Source organism: Mytilus californianus, unplaced genomic scaffold (genome assembly GCF_021869535.1).
Source record: "Mytilus californianus isolate M0D057914Y unplaced genomic scaffold, xbMytCali1.0.p SCAF_3, whole genome shotgun sequence".
Taxonomy (NCBI): Eukaryota; Metazoa; Mollusca; class Bivalvia; order Mytilida; family Mytilidae; genus Mytilus; species Mytilus californianus.
Genome location: NW_026262679.1, coordinates 65,147,414 through 65,173,224, shown reverse-complemented (window position 1 = coordinate 65,173,224; position 25,811 = coordinate 65,147,414). Strand labels below are relative to the sequence as shown.

Here is a 25,811-nt window from a genome sequence, read left to right as displayed (position 1 = left end):
TAAAGACCGATGTAGCATGTCGTTGTGTGAATATTATGCTAGTAATGATGTACTTCTTCTAATAGTGGTAAAAATTTAGATTTAAGTTTAAAAGAGGAATATCATAAATATTTGAATGAGACATAAAAAGTTACATAGGAATCGAATTAACGTACATGAAGAGTAACTCATCGTTCGATTGTTCTTTTAACAAACCTGCAACTAAGATAACCTTTTCTGGAGATATTTCACTTCACTACAAATAATGTTGTTATATGAATTTATTCCTATTTTCATGGAGATAGACCATGGATTTTTCCACTGTGTAATATTCCTAATTCTGGACTGCTGGAATTTGCAAGGATTGCTCATAGATTGAGCTGAAACCATGCAAACAATTTAAGCATAGTACTACTAAGATAACAAAACTTTTGATAATTATTTTACAGCAAAAATACCTGAAGAATAGTGGAGATACAACACCACAAAATATTTTTCTCTGAACAAACTAAATAAATAGACAAATTTGAGTGTGGAGATGGCTTAAGGTTGTGTGGTCGTTGAAACAAATTAGAATTAAAACTGAATGGGTCACGATGTGTATTCGTCGTATGAATCTTAAAGTGTTATATGTCCACTTTTGATAAAAATGGAGATAGCTACATGTATATGTTTGATATCCAAGTGCAATGGTCCATCTCCCTATACAACAGTAATACGAGATTTCTATACCCTCATTCTGAAAGAGTGTGTACATTTTTTTTGCGTTAAGTACATTGCCAGTCTCAATCTTCTACTGAGTTAAGTAGTATTTTGAAGTTGTGTTTCCAATTGACGGATTTAGGCTCATGATATTTAGGGCCTTTGGATAACACATTTCGCATAGAGTTTTCAGGTCACCAGTAATAACGTGGTCAGCCAGATTATATATGAAAGGGGAACTAAAACAAGTGCAATAAGGAGGTTTAGACTTGAAGTAGTTAATATTTAGATCCTGCAATACGTGTTTTAATTGAAAATTTTAGCCGCAATTGGTTTGGTATATGTATATGGTACATATGGATCTTTAAAGAGGGAAAGTATTTTCGAGTGAACTGATTTATGAAGAAGGATATTGCCAAAGTTGATAACATAGCGACCTTTGTTGTTTAGTGCGACTTAATTCTTTTTTTTTAAACGGCACTATTGTAAAATACATTCAGGGGAAATTGTCCTCTATTCCTTTTTACTTTCTAATTCTTTTTATAGGGTGATACTCGACTTTTCTCGTTTTAGTTACATTTTGAGCAAAACTGTATCTATAGTGCCTTTTTAAAAAGTAATCTTAGTCCGATCATGGTACATGTACATGTGCTAAAGATGATGTGTAACATTGTTCGATAAAAGCCCTTGTGCAAAATTTCACTTCACATTCTGAAACATGTTCTTGGAGTAAAATAAACTTATTCTCCTATCTAAGTGCACGCGCAGAGCTTAATAGACCGTCTACGGACAAATGCATATATTTGTTCAAATTTTTCAACATTATTCCTTTAGAAACCCACAACATCAACCCTTTAAACACTTTTGTGTTGACACGATTTATCATTGATATTGTCGTATTTATAAATTCGCTGATAACAAAACTTTAATTTGTTTGAAATACTACGGATTTTCTATCCAAGAAATATATTACCTTAGATGTGCTATTACGTGGTACTTTATTTGGCCTCTCAACTTTTTTTAATTCGAGCGCCACTGGCGAGTCTTTTGTGGACGAAACTCGCGTCTGGTGTAGAAAAATATAAGCTTGGTATCTTTGATGAGTTAATTTTATTAAAAGAGACTAATGTATAAACGTAGTACAAAATAAATTCAGATGGAATATAAACCCGTGGTGATATTTTATATAAATTATTACACATTCTTTTAAAAGAAGGCAGACAGAACCGAAAATCGAAACTGCAAATTTACAATACCTTGGAAAACGTAAAACATTTCTTTCTTAACTGTCAAACATAGATACTAATGAACTTAAAATAATAAATCAACCTAACATCTCCCAGTCAAATTAAAACAATAGTTTCCTCATAAAACAGTCATTTGGAATGGGATCGGGAGACAAGCCTTTTTCAATCTTTACTTGTACTTATATGATTTCATTTGATTTTATATGATATTTTTTTGTCACGAACAGTATAAGTGTCTGATGGCAATTGAATTTAATTGTAAGTATCATGCCTTGGGCTGTTCACTGCTCTTTGGTCGGGTTGTTGTCTCTTTTACGCATTCCCTGTTTCTATTTTCAATTTTATACTGTTTACCTTACAGACACAAACTGCATCCTTCAATATATAGCGTTTAAACTGATTCGTTTTATGATTTTTACAAAGAGCTTTTAACGTTGAATGCGAGGACTATACGGGATATGTTTTTTTAATTTGTTGAAAATAGTTTTAAGAATTTCATTAATGCAGTGGATAAAATGTAGAAACTATAGCTTTTTATGGTGTTTCGGGGTAAATAGGAACCGTAGCCTTGCGCAGTTTTTAAACTGTACAGAAGTTTTTGCAAAACGGATGCGTTTTTTTTTGTCACCAAATGACAGCGAAGATTTGGCAGAAGAAGAGTGGAGTACGTTGTACTAATAAGTTTTTTTCTGAGGATTGATATAAAATTAATGGAACCTATTGAAAAGAATTTCCATAATATTCATTATGTTTTGTTTTAAATATTGTTTTCCTAATTTTCAGGCTACAGTGGTCAGTTTAAGTTTCAAATCTATTATATTATACATTTACTATACATTATAGGTCAACAGTATTATGACCTGGTGTGAGGAGTAAAGGTCCGTCATGCATATTTCTTATGGCCTTGCGTTTTCTTTACGATTTAGTGGTCTATTAAAGTGTTCAGAGTTAGTTCTCTGTTCATTGGGAACTATACATAAGTCAATAATATTTGGTAGGTAAATGGTTTATGTAAAGATAATAAGTCTATCTGACAAATTTTATATGACCCTAAACTTTATGTCCATATGATATATTCACATCGTCTTAACCTCATTTACATGCTCCAGTCATCTGGATATTTTTTCCGGATTATGTCAATTCTTTGGCAATTAAAAAGACAGGGAATTTGGATTTGGTTTGTGGGGATATATCAGTCTAACATGCCATATTTTTACAGCACTGGGTCGATACCTCTGTTGTCTGACTATCAGTTCCCGAAGGTATCATTAGCTCAGTGGTCACTACTTAAGTACTGACATGATTTATGTTTGCTCAGTCTTTGATTTCCTATGTTGTGTTGTGTACTCTTGCTTGTCTGTTTGCCTTTTTCTTTCTTAGCCATGGCGTTGTCAGTTTATTTTCGACATATGAGTTTGAATGTCCCTTTGGTATCCTTCGCCTCTCTTTTATAACAAATATTTCTAAAATTGTCCGTTTAAAGGAGTAGGTCCGGTAAGGGCCGATTTTGGCCCTAAATTTCAGGTTCATCTGATGAAAGATTTTGGACACTTTTTAAACACTTACGTGTCTACTTTAGTAGAATCAATTTATTTATGTGAAAGATTTGAACTTATTTAGTCATTAAAGACGCTCATATTCAAGCTTAACTGTTATGAATCTATCAAATATGCCATAATATGACACTTTTCAGATGGTTTTTGTCAAAAATGAAAGTGGCCGCATCGGTGTTCATCCTCAACCTTTATATATGTTATGTATTATCATCAAATACAACTTATATTTAAATATTAAGAATAAACACAAATGCGACCACGTCCGTTTAAGACGGAAACCGTCTAAAAATTCACTCAAATGCTAAAATTATGAAGATTTCAGTAATTTAGCATGCTAGTACCCGATAAATATACATTGTATTATCAAAAACAGCCCATATGTATGTAACAGAAGTATTCTACTTTCCAATGAATAGCTAAAAGTTTACATTTTTACAATTTTGCAAAACTGCTATATTTTGGGGCCAAAAAGGGGTCTTACTGAACCTACCCCTTTTGAAATTACAATGAAACTAAGGTTTCATCTCCATTAGGCAAGGTTGGTCTTAGATGGATTTGGCTATTTGTTTAGGTCCTTTTCGGTCATAAAGTTCACCAACTGTTTCGGTTCTTAAGAATTCTTGGCCTTCAAATATTCGGCTTTGAGCGTACCTGATAAATTTAAGTCCAGAAAAGCGCTTCGGACACATGACATTTATGACTTGTTGTTTTCATATTTTATATACATTTTTAGTTGGGCAAATTTTTTAGCTTTATTTGCAAATACCGGTACATGATATGTTATCAATATTTTGTATGGGAATTCATGAAAAGTAACCTTGCACTCAAATTCAAAGTTATTTACCTTTAAAAAAAATATTGTATCTTGCGGAAAGAGTTTAGTGTGTCAGTTATATTTTGATGGGACGTTATGAACATGATAGATCATGAGGCCTTCAAATTTATCAAATTTGCGTGAACTCTTTACAGTTGCTATACAAACTACATTATCCAGCATTAATAGTCCTATAATGTTCGTTTCTAATATATATTTGTGTGTAATAAACAATTTACATTGTTGTTATTAGGAATCCTGTAAATGATGCCAGTCTGTTACCATGGAGTCGTTCTGTCTGTTCATTGCTGTTTGTTATACGGGTCACTTCAATGACATCACCCTTCTTTAGTTCTAAAATAGCTTCCATGTCAGCAGTGTTATAATTTTGTTGTGCAGTGCTACGGGCGACTTCAAACCCGTTTTTGTTCATTTGCAGATGAACTATATCATTACTTTGCGACATCCCTGTACTTCCGAAACGATACAATCCATCAAAATGCACAATGAATTTTCCTGTTTTCGGATTATAACCTTTACCAATGTTAGTGTATACATGATCAAAAACTATTGTTTGGCTATGCTCGAGGTCGAGATCTCTGGTTGAAATTGCGTAAAAAGCGATGATTCCTTGGTTAATCAAAGCTAAAAAGAAAAAAGAAAGAAACTATCACAACAAAATTGACAGTTAACGGCAGAAATATGAAAAATATATCATTTAGATTTATACGTGAAATCAGCCGATCATAATGGTTTTACTTTGTCAACAGTATGAGGAAATCAATATAAGGCCACCGTGCTAACTAGAAACACGAGACAACAGGGAAATATGAGGAAATATCAATCAAACAGCTTTTTTTCTTTCTTTTTTTTTTTGCTATTTATCTTCTGAATCACGGACACTGAAAGAACTGAAACAATAACCTACACCGAGCACTCCTTTCTATCACTACGTGATATTCTGTAAAATTCACCGATAACCACTGCAAATGTCTAGAGTTGAATGAATAATTTAAATTGAAATAGTTTATTAACTCTGATATTTAAAATAAATAAAAAGTTAAGTTGGCAATAATTTATATGGATAGATTCAACCGTGTGATCACTTTTACATCGAACTTGTACGGGTTTCTTGAAAAATGAGACCTGTCATATTTAGTTGAGGAATTTCGTTTTGTAAAATCACCGAAAAGGGAGCATTTTCGGGAAGGATGGCACACAACATGAAAATTTGTTTTGTTAACTGGTTTTATAACTGATTATTTTCAAATGAACTCATTTTTAGCGCTTTTCTGGATTAGACTTCTTTAAGAACGATTAAATCCAAAGATTTATAAGCTAAGGCCGAAAAAATACTTGAATATTTGAGGTTCTATATGACCAAAAGGGGCATAAAAATATTGCTAAATCAATCTGAGGTCAACTTTGCCTTTGCCTGAAGAAGTTGGAACCTCAGTTTCTTAAATAATTCTTAACTAATTAACCGAGAATATAAGAAAGGTACAAATGTTGTTTCTTACAAGATTATAATATCTGTCTAATATTCTTACAGTAGCCAATAAATAATATTTAGTAAAGTTGCTGTTGTGAAATCTCTTACCGTTAGTCTTTTCATTGCTTGTTGAGTTCCTCGAGTCCATTATGACATCCAATATCTCGTCTTTTGAATCTTTTATAAGTTGAGTTAATGCTAAATGTAAACATAATGTATTACAGTACAATGATAGGATTGCGGTCTTGATGTATAGATTCTAGGTATTGACGTTGTTTATCATCTTAATTACGTGTTATAGTGTTCTTTTATTTGTCTTTGTAAATTATTAACGTTTACTGTTCCGTCCATTTTTTGTAATATCCTATAGACGTGGCTCGGTACTTGTACATCCCGCCATTGTGTTGTTGTGATGTTGTCATCTTTTTATTCTTGTGTTTCAATGTTGCATATGTGCTTTGTCTATATGCCATTTTGTTTTTCTTTGTTGACATATTTGTTTGTTATTTGTTTTTATAGTGATTGAGATTATGTTGACTGCTGTACCCCTATTTTTGACATTTTTACCTATTATGTCTGTTTGTTTTGTTCACACATGGTTGTCAATATAATGGAATTTTATGCGACTGTCATACAAGTGAGAGGTTTAGCTAGCTTTAAAACCAGGTTTAATCCACCATTTTCTACATAAGAAAATGCCTGTACCAAGTCAGGAATATGATAGTTGTTTTCCATTCGTTTGATGTGTTTGAGCTTTTGATTTTGCTCAAGCTTGCTTATAATATGTGAAAATACTTCTGCGACGGACGGAAAGACAGACGGAAGGACGGACGGAAGGACGAACAAGGGTAACACTTAATGCATACTTCGCCTTGTGGTGGGGGCATAAAAATTTACAACAAAAAGAGAAAAGTTTTCATTTTCCATCATTAAATTTCCTTTTTTGGAAGGTGATGTTCCTTTGGCCCTACTAAATTCTTTCGTTAATACAAATATTTGTATAAACTTCAGGTGTAAAACTCAAAAAATTGTTGAAAAATATCTTACAGAGTCCGAATTATAATACTCTCAAAACGTTGGCTGTACTTCTTTGTTTTGTCTATTGTTGAAGATCGAATGTTGCCCTCTAGATAGATCGTTAGGTTTTCTTTGTCGTTGGATTGTTTTCTCATTGACGTATGCTCACATGTCATTTATATCGGAAATTGTATTTGCATTTGCTCTCAAGCCTGTTTTTCTCTATTAACAATACTTATAAAAAAAAAAATCAAAGAACAAACAAAACAGACGTTTGCTTATGTTCAAAATTTCATAAATCGACCAAGGTAACAAACAAAAAAAACCTGATGGAATCGCTTTAACTCTAAAAAGAACGAGACCGATTGCGTCGACAAGGTAGGGAGGTGTACCTTACTATGCATGTATCACTCGTCAGCCGAATCAACACTCAGTCAAAATGTCACAATCGGGAATAGGATTAAAGCCAGTAATTAAGCTAATTCATATAAAAATAAGAAGATGTGATATAATTGCCAATGAGACAACTCTCCACCCGATACCAAATGACGTAGAAGTTAACTACTATAGTATATATGTTTTCGATTTGATATTTTTGACACCAAAATAACAGTAGTGCTATTGGTTTTGTATCATAAAGCATTTTTTCAGCCATGTAGCTTTACTGCCATTATCAATTTGTTTGTTTAAGTATCCTTCTGGTACATTTTTTTTTAATAAATACTCATGATTTGCCCAAATCTGTCAACACTGCATTTTATAATAATAATAATGATCATTTCTTTATTTCAACAGGATAACACATTTAGTTCAAAGACTATTTTACAATAAGGTCCTCTATTTTATACTTATATTACAACATTAAGTAAAAGTTCAATAACATTAGTACTAATACAAAAAATAAACTATAATTGTACTGTTAGAAGAATTGAACAAAATAATCTTCAGTATATAATTTTTAAAAGGTTCAATTGGGTTGCATTGTTTTAAATTTGTAGACATATTGTTCCATAAAATATTTCCAGATATCAACAAGGAGCATTTATAGTATTCAGTTCTAGTTTTTGGAACAAAAAGCATATTACCAGCACTTTGATGATGCATGGGTTTGGGGCCATCTTCAGGCGTTTATTAGAATATAGCAAAGTACTCTCGACCAATGAAATTGAAGAATTGGATGCCTCTTAATTGTGAAGAATGAATGTAAATCATGTTCTTAGTAAGGGATTATCCTATTATTTGGGTCTTTTACAGTTCAAAACAAAGAGTTTCTATAAATGAGTTACAACTGCCCCGAAGCACATTTATCAGATTGAAAGGTTTTATCACACAGTGATTGAAACTGACTAAAAGTTGAATTGTGAAACAAACAAAAATCTCAAAATAAGTTGAAGTTTACTGGTGCAGTAAAATTGGTACCGTGAATTTTATTATGAAAATATTAATAACTTCAAATTACTATAAAATTTAACATTACCAAAGCAATGCAAAAAAAAAAGAAAAAAAGTCTTTCAGATAAAAAAATAACCTAAATCTTTAGCTTTCCAAAACTTTGATTACTTGATCAGCGGTTGGGGAGAATAGTTATTTCCAATACAATTATTCCGATAAAAAACAGGAATTAAATTTTAAACATATTAAAAACTTTTAAGGGCATTATTTTTGAGCATTTCCCTGACATAATGAAACAGTATTTGATGTAAAAAGCCGGACCAAATTATTGGCTGTGAAATAAAATTTAGTTGTAACTCTAATGTATTAATTGATTTAAACTGTAAATAAAACAGGATAATTCCTCACTAAAATATTACATGATTTGCATTCATACTCACAATCAGGAAACATACAATTCATACCTTTTCTTTCTACTGTTGTGTCACCTAATATCTATTAACGCATTTTTTTTTTAATATTTCCCAAATGATAAGAAAGTCCTCACATCACTTAAACTTATCCATAAATGACATGCCGAAAAAGGAAGTCATGCATCAATTATAAACATTGCACTGACAATGAAACTAATTCTTGAATAGATCATTTAAGCCTTGAGCACTTTACAATATTCTAAGTTTGTAAGAGAATGACAATCCCTTACTTCATGATAAGTACTCGCTAACGCTCGTACTTATTCATGAAGAAAGGGATTATCATTCTCTTACATATACTAAGTTGGCGAGTTAACTTTGTTATACCTCCAAAGTACACACGGAGTTGTGGTTCAGTAAATTAAAGTCAAGATTGAAAAACTGTGAGAATTGCCCTGGTGTGAATAGAATTCAGGGGAAATTGGTCCTACTACTTTTTCTTAAATGACTGGAATCAATATTTTATACTTTATTACCGATTATGTTTGTTCGATAAGACCTATATTAACTTTAGTGTATACAAGCAAAATAAACGTTTGTTTAATTTCCAAACTTATTGGTGTCTTGTTTCCATGTTGCTGTGAAGATTGTTTAATTTCCAGACTTATTGGTGTCTTGTTTCCATGTTGCTGTTAAGATGCTTAATTTCCAGACTTATTGGTGTTTTGTTTCCATGTTGCTGTTAAGATCTCTTTATCTGTTTTTCTTGGAGTTGAGGGATAAGTGATTATAGGTGCATCCTTTGGAGTTTCTTTTGTTTCATCTCTTGGAGTATGAACCGACACAGGAGTTTGTGGAAGATCAATTGATGGAGAAGGTGCGTTTGGATCATTGTTGAAATCTTGTGATCCCCATGGGGTACCTTTCAGGGCTGGATTGTTACTGTCAACCCTTTTCACTGGAACATTTCTTGTTGTCGTGACCGGTGTTTTCTGACTTCTAAGTGACAAAGGAGAAATAGCACTATCTAATGGTTGCGCCACGCCTTTCACAACAACTGGACCGTTCTCGTGAAGTACTAATGAAGGCCACACCAAAAAGTCATATTTATCGCCTGATTTTGTATATGGACGGAATAAATCTGAATCGAAGTCCGCTTTTCTGATAATTTTTGACAGTAAGAACAAAGGAGGATCTTGCAACGTCATATACCACGTGACAGCTATACATCTTTCAGCATATCTTACCACATGTTCGTTTCTATATTCTTTGCCTTCGAAGAAAGTTGGTAAAATGACATCCGAAAAAGACTGAAAAATACTCAACTTTTTTAAATAAATCTCAAATGTTTTTAAATTGTTTTGTATGAAATCACTAACATTTCAATTTAAAATCTCATTCTTCATCTGAACAGGGCTTAAAATTAATATACCTGCAATTAAACACTTAAAAATAAACTGCCTTTCTTCTATTGGAAACAGCTAATACTCATATCACAATGAATTCAATTTTCCCTTGAGGCATCGATCTCAACATATATTATTGTTACAATTTTTAAGATCATCTCCGATTGTAAAATCAATGTTGAAATCCTCATCAAAATATTTTTTGTTTATTCTACAATCAAGTTCTAACATTTTTTACCTTTATCAGTCAAAATGAAATTTATAGATTTTACGATCCATGTAAATATCATGTGCAATTTTGTTAAATGATACGAGAACAAATAAATAATGATGAATAATATAAAAGATGATCGATGCAAATTACCAACCCCCAAATTTTAGTCAACCATAATAATTTCATCAAGTTTTGATGTCCAAAATATGGACATAGTTGGTCGCCTAAAACAAAAAAAAATACTAATAAAATTATAGTAATTATAAAGGACTAATATATATTTTACCTTGTAAATCATTCGTATCAATGGAAAATAGCATCCCATAAATGAAATAGGACTTGAAGTTAAAAACCATTAGAGTTAAAGCTTAATTTTCCTTCGTGAATTTCTAAAATATTATTGCTCACCTAGATGATTCGATAAAGGATGACTTATGATTAGAGAGTTAATTTCAAAAGCAAGATTTGTCTAGTTTTCTCAATAATGCTGGTACACTTATATACATAAAATATTCTAAAGCTTATTTCGCATCTGTAAATGTGTGCATCCTTCTACTAAACGAGACCGACGGACAAAGTAAACAATTAAACACGAAAACTAAAATCTTTAATGTGTAGGTAGTATCAATGGACATCCATTACCTCACAGCACATACCATTGACGTCATGTTAAAATCTTATTTGTAAGGACACAAACTTAAGGCGTGATAAGTTAAATATAAATAAGAAGATGTGGTATGAGTGCCAATGAGATAACTCTCCATCCAAGTCACAATGTATAAAAAGTTAACAATTATAGGTAATAGTATGGCCTTCAACACGGAGCCTTGGCTCACACCGAACAGCAAGCTATAAAGGGCCCAAAAATGACTAGTGTAAAAGAATTCAAACAGGAAAACCACCGGTCTAATCTATATAAAAAACAAGAAACGAGTAACACTTATGAACCACACCAACAAACGACAACCGCCGAACAACAGGCTCCTGACTTAGGACTTGTGCAGAAAAATGCAGCGGGTTTAAACGTTTTAACAGGCGCCAACCTCACCCTAACCCGAGACAGTAGTGTAACATTACAACATAACAAACACACTATAAAATATCAATTGAAATGGCTTAACCCGATCAAAAAGACATTTAAACAAAAACAAGTAAACATTCACTAAGCGAATAAGTTTGATCTATGACACAATATAAATACAATATTAATAAAAAAAAAGATGTAGGAACCGTGTCAAAAAGACAACTCTAACCTGGGACAACATGGCGTTAAATAAAACAACGTACACAGGTTAATTTTAGTATAATAATTTTGTTGTTAGGAGTACGGAATACATTTTTTACCAAATTAATAAATTTGTTGTTCAAAGTACGAGTACATAAGTGAAAATTTATCGTCATACTAAATACTTATTAAAGGTGGTACATATTAAAAATAGTGAGACGAGATACAACACAAAATAAGTAAACATTGAATTACAGAAATGCATTACAAATTGTGTCAACAGGTCAAATTAACACGAAAGTACGATTTGAGAGTACTCGCTGTTACTGAAAGTTAGTTAAAAGCCAAAAACAATTAAGGGAACCTTCAAGGGGGGGGGGGGGGGGTGTATTGTGTTTTTCGCTTTGGACATTCAAAGAAGACATGACTTGTGCAATGCCAAAATAAAAGTATCGACAGGCAGTAGGATCGTAAAGATTTAACCTTATAAAAAAATATGTATCATGTTATATATAGACAAAGCAATCTCTAAATAGAAAATAAACGTGGGCGTGTATTTAAACATCCCAAAAACAATTCGAAAAGAATGAAAGTACACTTTATAAGCATGAAATAAAAGACTAAGTCCCAATCAGTATGTGCATTGATACCGTAACGAGATGTCCACAAAGGTGGATGCGAATTCGAGCATAAAAGTGAGCTATGTTCTATAGCAAGAAGATTGATCAATCGGAAACCAGGATACATATCTTGCCCTTTCGCTGTGAGAAGACGAAATAATTTGTTATCCACACGGAAGGCCTGCTACGAATGATTCCGAGAACAGAAATATGCATGTTATACACCATTTTGTAGACAAAACATAACAAGTTTCAATGGGAAAGAAAACTGTGCAATCGAAATATAACAGAAGTCCGCGAACGAATGCAATTTTTCAAAAATGCAAGTTGGGTATCTTGTGTCATATTAAGGTATATAGGTAATTTTATCAGAAAAACATGCCTGTGGTTTGAAAGGAGTTGCGGATTAACAATATATATAAGCAGAAATGGTTAAGTCAACGTTTTGATATTGGCAACAATCCCTCACATAAAAAAAAATAGAACAGCAGGTAGACAACTTCATGTCTTGTGGAAGAATTCTGAAAATTTGGTTGAATTTTGCCAAACCGTTAGTTGCAGATAAATAAAATGTGACGCCTACGACGACAAAAAGGATCCCTTTTGTCGCTACATTTCGGCGCTGTCTTGCGTCACAAAAGTAAAATATTATAAATCGTCCTTCAATGAACACAAATATGCTCAACGTTTACCTTCTGTAAATTTGGAACACATTCTGTTGACGATGTTTTTCTGTATGTTTTTGTTAGTTCTGCCAATTTACCGGAAACATCTACTCCATTTTCAAGCATTTGTATCCGTTTGTTCTCGGTCCACTTATGAAAAAAAATGAAGTTTATTTTTTTGAATGGTAAGACTAAGCATTCAAAATAGTTACATACGGAATAATACTATAAAAATAAACTTGCTCTAATTCTTATGGTGTTATGTTGTTATGTTGTTATGATATTTGTACATTTTGTTAAATGATTTAACATGAAGACTTTATGTTAACCTCAAGATGTCGGACTTTGGTATTTTTTCTTATTTGACGTCTCTTTGGCCTTTGCCTGGTCTGATCAAATTAGTAAAAATTGGGAGCAACTAAAGATTTGCTCAATTCAATTTGTCAATAGCAATTTAGAAAGCAGATCATTTATTCTACAATATTGATTTACTATAAACTCTTTTGGATAATAATTTGGTCATGCATTAAAGTACTAGTAGCATTGTGTAATTTCTTTATGTTATAGGACGTATTTATCAATTAAAATTAGCTTACCGTTGAGAGCGGACAGCTTATTTCCCCACCAAGATTTAACAACTGAGTTTTGGCTATATCCTCACAAAACACATATGCTCCCTTTAAAAGAAATGTAGAAAAACACAATGACGCCTGTTCTGATGTAAAAAAAACCCAACTTTTCGGCCCAATAATCAATGTAGTCAAGACGACGCAAGGAAAGTTAGATTAAGTAAAACTTTCATTTATCGTGTTCTGCAATTTCCACACATCACCAATTATTTTCCCTTTTTCCTAGCTCCTTCGGAGGTCTTTTGGAAGGAAGTTTTTTTTCGGGATGAACCACAGTATAATATCTTAAAGAGGATGCAAGAAATGATGAAGTTCTGAAGATTATAATCTTATTTAAAACTCTATACTTCTTTCACAATACTTTGATGTATTAGTTTTTCCTTTTAAAGAAAAAGGCATTTGTTACTTGTAAACATTGCATCTTTTTAAGGCTATTAGGGAATTTACATCAATCAAAGAAAGTGTTTTGTCTTGTATGATTTCTTGTATTTGTTTTTTTTTATAATTTCCCATGGCGTTTATAAGGAAGTTTTCCTCATTTGATTTTATAAAAGGAGTGAAAATTGCTTTTTAGGATGCACTTTACATATTAAGAAGAACATTTATGTGCTCGTTAACCAAGATACAAACCAGGTTTAATGGAATAAATGCACTTTATTTTTTTCCAATTAAGTTGCAATAATTCGAATGAAGACCGTAACTTTCATTTTGTTAATATAAATACCAAACAACTCACTATAAAAACTTTTCAATTAACAAGAAAATGTTATCCTTATATGACGTGATATTTCGCTGCATAGAAATCATAGAAGAGTAGATGCACGCGCTTGGTGTTATAGTAAAACAACAATCATATGTTCCGACAATGTTAGATGGGAATCCAAACAGCATCTTAACTAACTAAAACAATTTTTCACATATTAAATGATATTTTTTGCATGGTCGTTTGAGAATGTTTTCAAAAATCTTCTTCGATTACGAAATCTATTTTATTATATGAAATTATAAAGAAACTAAGGTTTCAAGTTCCTCATGCAAAGTTGACCTTAGTTGAATTTGTCTATTTTTAGGTCCTTTTTGGGTTATATAGCTCTTCAACTGTTTCTGTTCATATACATCCTTGGCTTTCAAATATTTGGCTTTGATCTTTTCTGATGAATTCAAAAAAAGCGGTTCGGACGCATGAATTCTATAACGAGTTGTTTTAATTTTTTAAATAAAAAACAAGTCAACCCTATATCTCTGTTGAACACATTATATAATTCCTGTTTCAATTGTTTTAATAAGTATTTTTTCTGTTTATCTTTTACGTCTAATTTTAACAATCCATAGATGGTCAATTTATCTTTCAATGACGCATTTTATTAAAATATCTGGATACAGGCCTGCAATGCCTAGTAAAAACTTACTAGCCTCGTGTTTGTATTCTTTTCCAGGGTCAGAAACCTCGTCGCTAGTTTGACTAGTTAAGTTTTCGTGCTTTCTTCATTTAGGGAATCGGTGTTGTTGGTAGATTTCCTATAGTCTCTGTTAGGTTTATTTACAAACTTTTGCTAGTCTCAGGGCGGATTTGGAGTTGGACATTTTGTATTGGGAATTATCAATTTCATAAGACCGTATGTAAGCATCTAGACGTCTTTTGGTTTTTGTGTCGACAGGTTGCTGTCTCATTGACGTCATTACCATTTCAGTGCATTTTTTAATACTATCAATTTCGATCGTAAGATTGCTTTGTTGAACAAGTCACTGACATCAAATCAAAATATACTGTTGAAACAGAGACATGTTTCGCCTGTATAACTTGAAAACTGTAAAACTTTCAAAGTCAGTGGACCATAACGGAGGAGATGAGGCCAAATAAATTTAAAAAATGAGGTATGCCAATGGTTGTACAAATGCCTACCAAACATCATTGACTTACAGGACTTAGTAGTTCCCATCAAACTGACCTAATTACAAACTTTAACAATTGTCGACGCTTAAAACAGTGCGCCTAGCTTTGCCTCCGCGACTTCGTCATAAAATCTACTTTTGAGAATGATAAAGATTTGACATATACCCTGATTATTCTCTGTAATATCTCCAATATCTTGTCTTCTCGTAGGTTCATTATGTTATCTAAGTATTGATAAGCCTCCATCCACTGATTGTCGTACAACTGCGAGTACATTTCTCCCACTTTTAATGCACGATTTGGATCATTTAAATCGGCAAATTTAGATTGTTCACTGAAAAACAAATTTCAATATAATCATTAGCAATCATACCATATCATCTTATTTTTATATTCATATTCGTAAAGCTTGTTCACAGAAACAGCTTCCCTGGTTATCTTTTCATAAATGAGGCATACTGTAGATTTGGTCCTTAATGCTCTTCAACTTCGTACTTTATTTGGCCTTTTTAACATTTTTTTATTCGAGCGTCATTGATGAGTCTTTTGTAGACGAAACGCGCGTCTGGCGCAAAAATAAAATTTCAATCCTGTTATCTATGATGAGTTTATTTGTAGAAAAAAACATTGCTTTTCAATATTTCAAAATTTATTTGATTAGAGTCCATGAACGTCTATTTGAAACTTTTTTTAACGTAACAACATTTCAGAGAGACAGTAAACGATCATAGTTCGTCATAGACTAAATTATGTTGAAATGAAACACTAGGAAAACTAACAAACCTGTGTATGTTCTGTTCAATTTGACGATGCCTTATTTGTTCTTGTAAATCAACACACATTTGTGACTTAAGATTTAGCTCCGTCTGTAGTTGTCTGATTTCTGATAAAAGATCATGATGTGATGTTATAGGCTCCTGACAGTTGGGACATATATTTCGCCCATCTGTTATTTTCGGAGATTTTGCCGATGAACTATGTTTTAGCTTTTCGCCGTTTTGTGCTGAAAGCTATAAAATAAAGAAGTGCGGAAGAAAAATAAATAAGTTACTTTTTCTTTGTTTTATGATAAAGCAGGTTAAATTTAATCATGTTCTAACATCTTAGAAAGCTGAAAATATATAAAACAATGCAGCTACGAAAAGAAAAAAATGATACTGCATCCGTAGTCTGACAATAATCTTGATGACTAGCAGTCCATAAATTTAACTGTCTGTCAACTAGTTTGTTTCGTAAATACCCACCCCCAAAAGCAAAAAAACACCCAACATATGATCTCTTCTATATATCACAAAAAATCTCACCCTTAATTTTGTGTATTCCTGTTTGGCTTCTGCAATTAAATCCTTTGTTATCGGCGCATTTTCTGTTAGTGCTTTAAACAAATGATCAAGCTTATTGGTCATCAAGCCGGACATAGTGGTTTTTCAATACACTGTAAAAGAAAAATAGCAAAGTTATATAAAATTTTCAGGAAAATCATAAAGAAAGTGAAGTTACTACCTCCCCCATGAAAATGAGTAAACATTTCCAATTGTCTGGTAATCGAGATTAATCAAGGTTTCCAAAAAAAGTAAACCTTAATTCAAACTTGAAATAATCAGACACTAGAAATCATTCACCAAATATTTAATATATTCAACAAGTAACAATTCAAGGAAAAACCTTTCTGGATTTTGTTTTATCATATATATCTATATCACATACATCAGTACAGAGAACAACAACTGCATATACAATACATGCATATACGCGTATACTTAAGCGGTTGTCCCTTTCTATATTTTGCCATTTACCACGTTCAATTGACAATTGTGAATTTATTGTTTTAAATTTACAAAATCTAACAGAATTTTGAAAAAAATCAAGGATGTTGAAGTATTTTTCAAATACTGATTTCGTTTTAAAAATCTTATTATTGATTGCCTTTGTACATGTTTCAATATCGGCAAACCCCCTTTCTGGGTAAACTAATATAAAAGTCTCTGTTTGATATTGGCTTTAAGCCAAATTTTATTATCAAACTTCTGAGTGTCCCATATTAGAAGTAACCACAGTCATCAAAATTTGCTTTAAAGATAAAAACCATTTCATATTTACATTGTGATTTGTGAACATGCAGTATTGATATCTATATATAATATTACAATAGTTTGACAGTCTTCCACAAATAATCCCAGTCCAAATGTAAACCATTCTATATAAATAAAAAGTTGTGGTATGAGTGCCAATGAGACAACTCTCCATCCAAGTCACAATGTATAAAAAGTTAACAATTATAGGTCATAGTTTTTATGTCTTTTACAGGATTTGAAATGAACCTTTTCCAGTACATCATTGTTACCAAACCCCCAGACTTCGCACCCATATAGCAGAATAGGCTTACTCATTTGATCAAATAATTCTAACTGACAATTCATGGACACTTACAGTTGATGCATCGCTATGATTACCCTTCCGGTTCAAGTTTTCTTTTGTAAAGTTAAAGTTGCATGTTTTAGATAATGTGATACCAAGATAACAAAAGATATTAACGATCTCGATATCATTATCTCTCAAATGTAGGTATTTTGGTGTTCTACTCATACCAAATACCATAATCTCGGTCTTGTCAATATTGACTTTCATTTTCCACTTCTTACGGTATTCACTGAAACCTTCTAGCTCCTTTTGCAAAACTTGTGAAGTTTCGGCCATTAGAACAGTATCATCGGCGTAAAGTATTACCATTAATTTTATGTTAACATCCAGTTCATATTCTATATCGTCAAACATCGATTTTAACCCTGATATATTTTACTGGAAAGAAAATCTTGTAAGTCATTTAAAAAAAGATAGAACAGAAAAGGGAATGTTCACCCTGTCTTACTACCCCCCCCCCCCCCCCTTTCTGGTGGGGTTCGTGTTGCTCAGTCTTTAGTTTTCTATGTTGTGTTTTATGTACTGTTGTTTGTCTGTTTGTCATTTTCTTTTTCAGCCATGGCGTTGTCAGTTTATTTTCGACTTATGAGTTTGAGTGTCCCTTTGGTATCTTTCGCCTCTCTTTTACACCATTGTCACATAGAAAATATTCAGAAGTATGATTATCCTGGGAAATACAAGATTTAATGATGTGGTATATATTGCAAAATGACTAAATACATTTTCCAATCTATATGAATCACTAACATTTTAAAAAATAATGCGTTTCTCAACACGGTGTCGAATGCTTTCCTAAAGTCTATAAATGCAATAACTTTCTCCCTTCTTTAATTTCAGGACTTCAAAAAGTAAACATAAAAAGTGAATATGTTATCCATGGTGGAATCGAACCCGGCCTGATTTTCTTGTATGATTTGAAAATCTTCGGAAAAAGTATTCAGTCTCTGTTATTCAGTACAACAGTGAATAATTTCCAAAGAGCTGACAACAGTAATGAGCCTATAGTTTTTTGGACCATCTATTATGCGTCTCCTTTATTTTTATAGAACGGTTTAATTGTGCTAATCACCAACATTTGTGGTACAGGCCTTTTTCAAATATCAAATTGAAAATCTTTTCGTATAATTGCATAAACGATTTGCTGAGGATTTTATACATTCGTTGATAATTTCGTCTTCTCCACAAGCTTTGTCATTTTTAAATGTTTAACACAGCTTAGGATTTCTTTCATAGTAATTGGAGCGTTTCGAACATCAAATATATACAATCGCTATATGGATATACTATCAAAGTTCATTGTGAAAACGTTAAAGATATCAGATAACCAAAATATGTAATATTAGAACATATCTTTTTCCTTATTTTGGACCTTTTTCTTTAAATTTTTTGCATAGATTGGTGAGAATGAAAATGTGAAATAGCATTTTTTAGAAACTAGATACATCATTTGGAAAAAATTAGAATTTTGTAAGGTAGAAGGAAACGAAGAAATAAAGATATTTTTACTTACATATTTATATAAGACAGGTATATGATCCAACATCAATAAATAAATTTACATTTTGATTTAATTTAACGCGTAGACTGTTAACGCTTGTGAACTTTTTAAATCTAGTTTATCTGGTTCTGTTGTGTTTGACTTTATATTATATATATATTAATAAAATCTGTTTGAATATTCTACGCAACATCGAGCAAGCAAAATAGCCGAAATATTATCGTGTTTTTGAAACGGTATAATATTTTGAATGGCACATTGAAATTTTTAAATTTCAATTGAAAGTTAAAGTATCTCAATCCAATTTATAACATACAACATTGTTTACCAATCGAGATGAAATTTTACCCACCTACAATTGCACGACGACAAGTCATTGCACTTTATTATTAAGTCGAGAGATTTATTTCATTTTGATATATAAAAATAAGAAGATGTGGTATGATTGCCAATGAGACAACTCTCAACAAGAGACCAAAATACACAGAATTTAATAACTATACCCATACCGCATGGTCAGCTATAAAGGGCCCGAAATGACAAATGTAAAACAATTCAAATGAGAAAACTAACAGCCTGATTCATGAACAAAATAATGAAAGAAAAACAAATATGATATACAGTAACAAACGACATTGCATTTTTCACATGTAAACAAGATCTGTGGTCTGCTTTATCGTCCGACTTAATGCACCTAACTAATCGTCACAGCAACGTTCTCTGTATATGTTTTTCTTCCTTTATCATTTTTAACATTGCATTATAAGCGGGAGGTTTGGCTAGCCATAAAACTAGGTTCAACCCTCCATTTTTTCTTAAAATGTCCTGTACCAAGTCAGGAATATGGACAGTCCGTTTCTATGTATGTTGGCGTTTGCTTTTGTTGTAGTTCAGGGTTTCTGTTGTTCCGTTGTTTTCCTCTTATAATTGATGTGTTTCCCTCGGTTTCAGTTTGTTATCCGGATTTGTTTTTACTTAATCGAATTATGACTATTGAACAGCGGTATTATGTATAATTTGTTGTCGGTTTTAACTTTGTAAAAAGTAAACAGACACCAAGGGGACAATCACAGCCAGAAGTCGACAAAAGAAAGAAGAAAAAAAAAACGATATGAAAACAGACAAAAAACAGTCGGAAAAACACTACGCAGAAAAATCTTACTAAATAAATTGGCGAAATATATCCAGTAAAATCAAGAAAACATGTTCTTTTTTCTACATTGACTATAGGTATAGGGGGAGGGTTGAGATCTCACAAAACATGTTTAACACCGCCGCATTTTTGCGCCTGTCCCAAGTCAAGAGGCTCTTGCCTTTGTTAGTCTTGTATGTTTTTTAATTTTAGTTCATTTATATGTTTTGGAGTTTAGTGTGACGTCCATTTTCACTGAACTAGCACATAATTTTATTTAGGGACCAGCTGAAAACCCCTCCGGGTGCGGGATTTTGTCGCTGCATTGAAGACCCATTGGTGGTCTTCGGCTGTTATCTGCTCTTTGGTCGGGTTTTTGTCTCTTTGACATATTCACCATTTCCATTCTCTATTTTATGTATCACTTTGTTTTGTTACTACATTCTAGTATTCATAGTATACGTTACCACAGTCGTGTTGATTATTGGTCGAAAAAAAGCAAAATAATTACAAAAAAAAGAACATTAATTGGGTATTTCATAGAAGTTTTTTTGTAAGTTTACAAAGACGAACGTCAAGCCATTATAACCTTACGAGTCAAGTTAGCTAAACTTGTATTGCCTCACTAGAAAGCTTCCTAGTATTGTGCGGTGATTTGACGTATACCTTTGTCAGTACATTTAATACCAATAGTGAGATTCTTGTTTCTTTAAGCCAACCCAGCTTGATGTTATTAAAAGGAACGGAAGTCGGAAAGCAAAATTTCAAATTCTGTTTTATTTAGTTTTGTCATGAATTTCCGGAATAAATGAGTCCTCCTGTTGGTATTAAGTTTTCCGTTCTCATCATTTATACTGCAGATGACTCCCCATGACAATATTTCCTTTTAATAATGGAAAACGAATTATAGAGCTAAACCCATCGAGTAATTGAACTGACATTTCCTTCCATTTTATTGCAAAGTTCTCTTAACAATAATGAAAAATGTCTATGTTCAAATATTTTGACATTACAGTGTCTACTTTTTTGGTTTAAAAACGCGACAGGACATTAACAGACTAATCAAATATGACCTGATTAGACCTTACAGTGACAACAGTTGTCAGTGAAGCCACATCCTTTAAAACAACAGTCGTAGAAACTTTCCGTTTTGGAATCAGTGATACCTAAAGTGTTTTCTGATCGATAAACGAAATCCTTGCACAACATGTTAATCGGCAATTCATCGCACTAATCGTTCGTTTTTAGTTTAAGTCCTTAAATTTTTCCCAAATCTAAACGTTTTTTTTAGTCTTTTGGTAAAAATGTTACCTTAGGACTAAGGAACCACACAATAAGATCTGTTGTATGTGTTGTATTCATTTATATGTAATAAAGTGCTTGCTTTTTTGTGAAATTTCATTGTCACTTGAACTGCTGTTCCATTTGCCAGTTTTGCGTTGCTCTATCTTTAGTTTTCTGTCAGTAATATTTTAGCATCTCATCGATGTCCTGAATAAAAGTTTTTAAAAGTTACATACTTTAGAGTATTATTTTAATGATATTGAATGGTCTTTTATGAATTTGGTTTTGGGCAGATATTTTGTAGTGTCTGTTAAATGACCACAACTTGTCTAGACTCTGGACGACTGAGAGGTTGATATATGGTATATTAGCTAGACACTTGATCTATATCTATGTTGCCCACTGGATAATTTTATTCTGGTTTAATTGCACTTGCGGGTTTGAGTTGCAGTCTTATAAACATGAACCCCATTACTCTTTTTATCCAATCACAATTTTCTCATTGTGAAACATGAATAATGTAATAAAAGAAACCTTCGAATGGTCGTTGATGCTATGTCCTGAGAAAAAACACCCGTCGTGTTACTCGAGTAAGTACACATTCATTGATAAGTCTAATTCTGTGATGTCAAATTCGAGAAAAAGGAGACGACGCAGAATGTAGCAATTGAAACATATCTGTCATCATTTGTGAAACAGATATTCCTTAACGGTCAACCAATTCGTACGTGCCTCAAAACCCGTAAAATTTTCGACGGGAAGACTTCAACACCACCACTTGGAACCCACGGTTTTTAACAGCTCCCTTGTAAGCAGTCATTATTATATATATCATTATATAATAATTTCGATATAATAAAACTTATCTGAAACCTCATTTGTCAATCATTGTGGTCGTAATGTTGTTGCATATTTTCAAGGCCCTAAACAAGAAACAAAATAGTAAGGATTAATATGCAATTATTTTGCTTGATCGATGTTGCGTAGAATATTCCAACAGATTTTATTAATATATATATAAAGTCAAACACAACAGAACCAGATAAATTGGATTTAAAAAGTTCACAAGCGTTAACATTCTACTCGTTTAAATTCGAAACGGAGGCTATACAGTTGCTTGTCAAAGTATCACTAGTACGTTTGTAATTGCTAACCCCAATTTTTGATTTTGTTGAATTTTTTCATCATTAACATATCTTATGCTGTTAAAATCTAGGAATATGATTCCAGCAGTTGTTGTCTTTTTATCCATCACATCTTTGTAACGTCCTGGAGTGTTATTTCTATTATTGACACCTCTTTTTACAGTACGTGTTTCAAAACCCGACTAGCAACCCTTTGGACTGCCATCTCTGGTTCGTTGGTACCTATCTTAATGTTATGAAACGTCTCGCAGTCGTGTCCTTGCTTTTTTAGTGGAAAATCATAAGTACGACCCCGGTCGGGCCAAAACAAAAACTTTTAATTTGGTATTTGCTACTTCTCCGCCAATTATGCAGCATTTAGGAGCAAGACCAGTTGGTTTGGGGTTAGAAAGTTAGAAAGCTCGTGTATGTGACATGTTTTCATGCAAAATGTGACCTTGTCAACATACTAATTTTGACTCATCTTATCAGTTTTACAAACCTGGCTATACTTATATGTCATGAACACGTTCTTGCATTGAATATGCATGTAAAATATGTCGCTAAGCGATAAATGACGTTTGGAACGGGGTGTCTATACCTAAGTTGATTGTACATCCATCCCTGCTACATCATGTTGGTTATAAAAAAAACAACCATTTTTTTTAAATATATATAGGAACCATGGAATTTCTTTGTTGAAATTGTCTTCTTATCTTGGATTTGCCTGATTGAAGACAAGAAATTTGGTATTGTATTACTTATCTGTTAGTTACCGATCAGACATTAAATTTTGATGTTATTGTTGATTTTTAACAAAATGTTAATCACGTGTAACCTCCAAATCGTGGTTCTCGTTGCGTTGAAGACCCATTTGTGGCCTCGGGGTGTTTTCTGCTCTTTGGTCGGGTTGTTGTCTCTTTGACACATTCCCCGTTTCGTTTCTCAATTCTAGTTGTCCCCAATTCTGACCTCAGATGAGCAGAGTATAAAAATGAAAACGCATTCCAACAAATGATTTGTTTTTAAATAGCCTGAATTTGTTTTTAATAAGCATGATAATTTGTTTTTAAGAATCATATGAAATTGCGTTTTCGTATGTTAGTACTTATCTATATATTGTAAGTTTTATAATTTCAAAATATTATATTTGCCACATACAAAATAAAAAAAACCATTACAACAATTTGCAGTGTTTATTCACCCTAGTGAACAGAATTTTAAGTTTTCCATTTTTTTTTCTTCTTCAAAGTATTAAGTAGTTACGATTGTCAAGGTTACATCAAGGATCAGTCTAGAACGATGGACGCCTTACTTTATTAAATAAAAATATTGTATGATATTTGCAGTGGCAAGAATCATTGGTATTCTGTGTAATAACATATTCCCCTGTCTCTAGCAGAGGATGCCATGTTTACTTTTAATATGTAAGAAGGAAATATATATCAACTTAGTTGGAAATTGAATACTATATCCACTCCAACATCATAAAACAAAAACAATATGTAAAGATCTCGATTTTTAATTTGATAGTGCTTTTCTTGGTAGTGAAATTACGAATATTAATCACTGTAAAGCCAAATGATATTACCAGAGAATTACTAAACTCAGTATAATCATAATTTCGGAAACTGTCGCATGGATCGATCCTTTGATATGAATTTATCGTCTTTACGTTACATCCTTCCTTGGTAGTAATCTCAATAGTAGGAAGCGCTTCGCGGTAGTATCCTTTAATTGTCCGTTATAAGAAATTATTACGGTTATCTCTCGGGCAAAGTTGACCATAGATTGGTTTGGCTATTATTTTAGGTCCCTTTTGGTCATATAACTCTTCGCGTGTTTGTGTACTTATGCATCCTTGGCTTTTAATTTTTTTGGCTTTGAGAGTTGCTAATGAAGGTTAATCCAGAAAAAGCTCTTTGGACGCATACAATTTATAAAATATTATTTTTATTTTTATAGCAATTGGTCGACACCACTGCTGTTGGACTATAAGTCCCCGAGCCGAGGGTATCATCAGCTCAGTAGTCAGTGCTTCTGTACTGACATAACTTATAACTTTCTTAATTTGCCAGTTCATATATTTAGAAATTATCAAGACACTTAATGTAAAAAAAAACACTTGATAAATTTCGTGCGTCCGAATAACTTTTCTGGATTTACCTTCATCAAGACGCTCAAATTAAACACTTGATAGCTAGGGATGTGTAAATACGCTGAAACGTTCGGAGCTACATGACCAAAAAGGACCTAAAAACAAGCCAAATTCATGTATAGTCAACGTTGCCTGGGGAAGTTGGAACCTTAGTTTCGTTAAAATTTCTTATTTTATGAATAGGAAATTTTAAATAGATAAAATATAATCATAATGTTCCAGCTCCCTCAGACAAATTTGACCATAGATGGATTTGGCTATCATTTTTCTGTCACTTTTGGTCAGATAGTTCTTCGCGTGTTTCGGTACTTATACATCCTTGGCATTACATATTTTGACTATGAGTGTTCCTGTGGATAAATTCAGAAAAGCGCCTCAGAAGCATGCTTTATAAAGTGATATTTTCACATTTTTTAACAATAGTATTGAGTAAAAGTTGTAAAATGTGTTAACATTGTTAATTCTGTTGAAAAGGCTGGTTTGTATCGTTAATTTTCCACTACTTTTAAAGTCTGTCTCAAATATACCTCTGTTGATGTAATGTAAAAACAATGAATGTGCCCACAGAAAAAATATTATACAATTAGATCTATAGTTATTTGATGAGGTCAGTATATGTGTTTATCGACTCTTGAAAGTATATTGACTTATGACGTAGGTCAATACAATGGTTTTAATAACACATCATTTTGTTTATTATAAATATATTCTTTTCTTATGGTGAAGCGTTTGGTTTATCTTTTTAGCAGAAATTACTGGTTATAACAGTGATTACGAATAAAATGAATGTTTACTGTTACAAAGATTAAAATTTACCATACTTATTTTTGTATGATATAGCTTCGATGCCGTCTACTGTTACACAATAGCCCTGCCTATGTTACGATCTGGTCAATTTTGGTTAGTCGAAAATACATGTTTGACGCCCC

At 32.5% G+C, this 25,811-nt stretch overlaps 2 protein-coding genes across 2 annotated transcripts; both read right to left on the bottom strand.

The window, feature by feature from the left end:
* Window positions 1-4,408: 4,408 nt before the first annotated feature.
* Window positions 4,409-7,925, bottom strand: LOC127733561 (complement C1q subcomponent subunit B-like). The gene is made up of 3 exons (XM_052242907.1): window positions 7,893-7,925; window positions 5,899-6,049; window positions 4,409-4,943 (listed from the first exon to the last, which is right to left on the bottom strand). Exons 1-3 carry the CDS (start codon window positions 7,923-7,925, stop codon window positions 4,534-4,536), a joined length of 594 nt encoding a protein of 197 aa, XP_052098867.1. The 3' UTR covers window positions 4,409-4,533.
* Window positions 7,577-19,307, bottom strand: LOC127733141 (uncharacterized). Its single transcript, XM_052242470.1, has 7 exons — window positions 19,197-19,307; window positions 16,570-16,700; window positions 16,049-16,275; window positions 15,431-15,599; window positions 13,339-13,419; window positions 12,770-12,892; window positions 7,577-9,922 (listed from the first exon to the last, which is right to left on the bottom strand). The coding sequence occupies exons 2-7, from the start codon at window positions 16,681-16,683 to the stop codon at window positions 9,314-9,316; spliced, it is 1,323 nt and encodes a 440-aa protein (XP_052098430.1). The 5' UTR covers window positions 16,684-16,700; window positions 19,197-19,307; the 3' UTR covers window positions 7,577-9,313.
* Between the last annotated feature and the right edge of the window lie 6,504 nt (window positions 19,308-25,811).

Excerpts from the sequence above, each read along its gene's own strand:
- LOC127733561 (XM_052242907.1), bottom strand. The coding sequence starts at position 7,925 with ATGGCCCCAAACCCATGCATCATCAAAGTGCTG. Across the intron at positions 6,050-7,892 it reads CATGCATCATCAAAGTGCTG|AATCTATACATCAAGACCGC; the intron begins GTAATATGCTTT and ends GTCAATACCTAG. Across the intron at positions 4,944-5,898 it reads AAGCAATGAAAAGACTAACG|CTTTGATTAACCAAGGAATC; the intron begins GTAAGAGATTTC and ends TTTTCTTTTTAG.
- LOC127733141 (XM_052242470.1), bottom strand. The coding sequence starts at position 16,683 with ATGTCCGGCTTGATGACCAATAAGCTTGATCATTTGTTTAAAGCACTA. Across the intron at positions 16,276-16,569 it reads AGGAATACACAAAATTAAGG|CTTTCAGCACAAAACGGCGA; the intron begins GTGAGATTTTTT and ends TTTATTTTATAG. Across the intron at positions 9,923-12,769 it reads GTGTTCCAAATTTACAGAAG|TCTTTTTCGGATGTCATTTT; the intron begins GTAAACGTTGAG and ends AGTATTTTTCAG.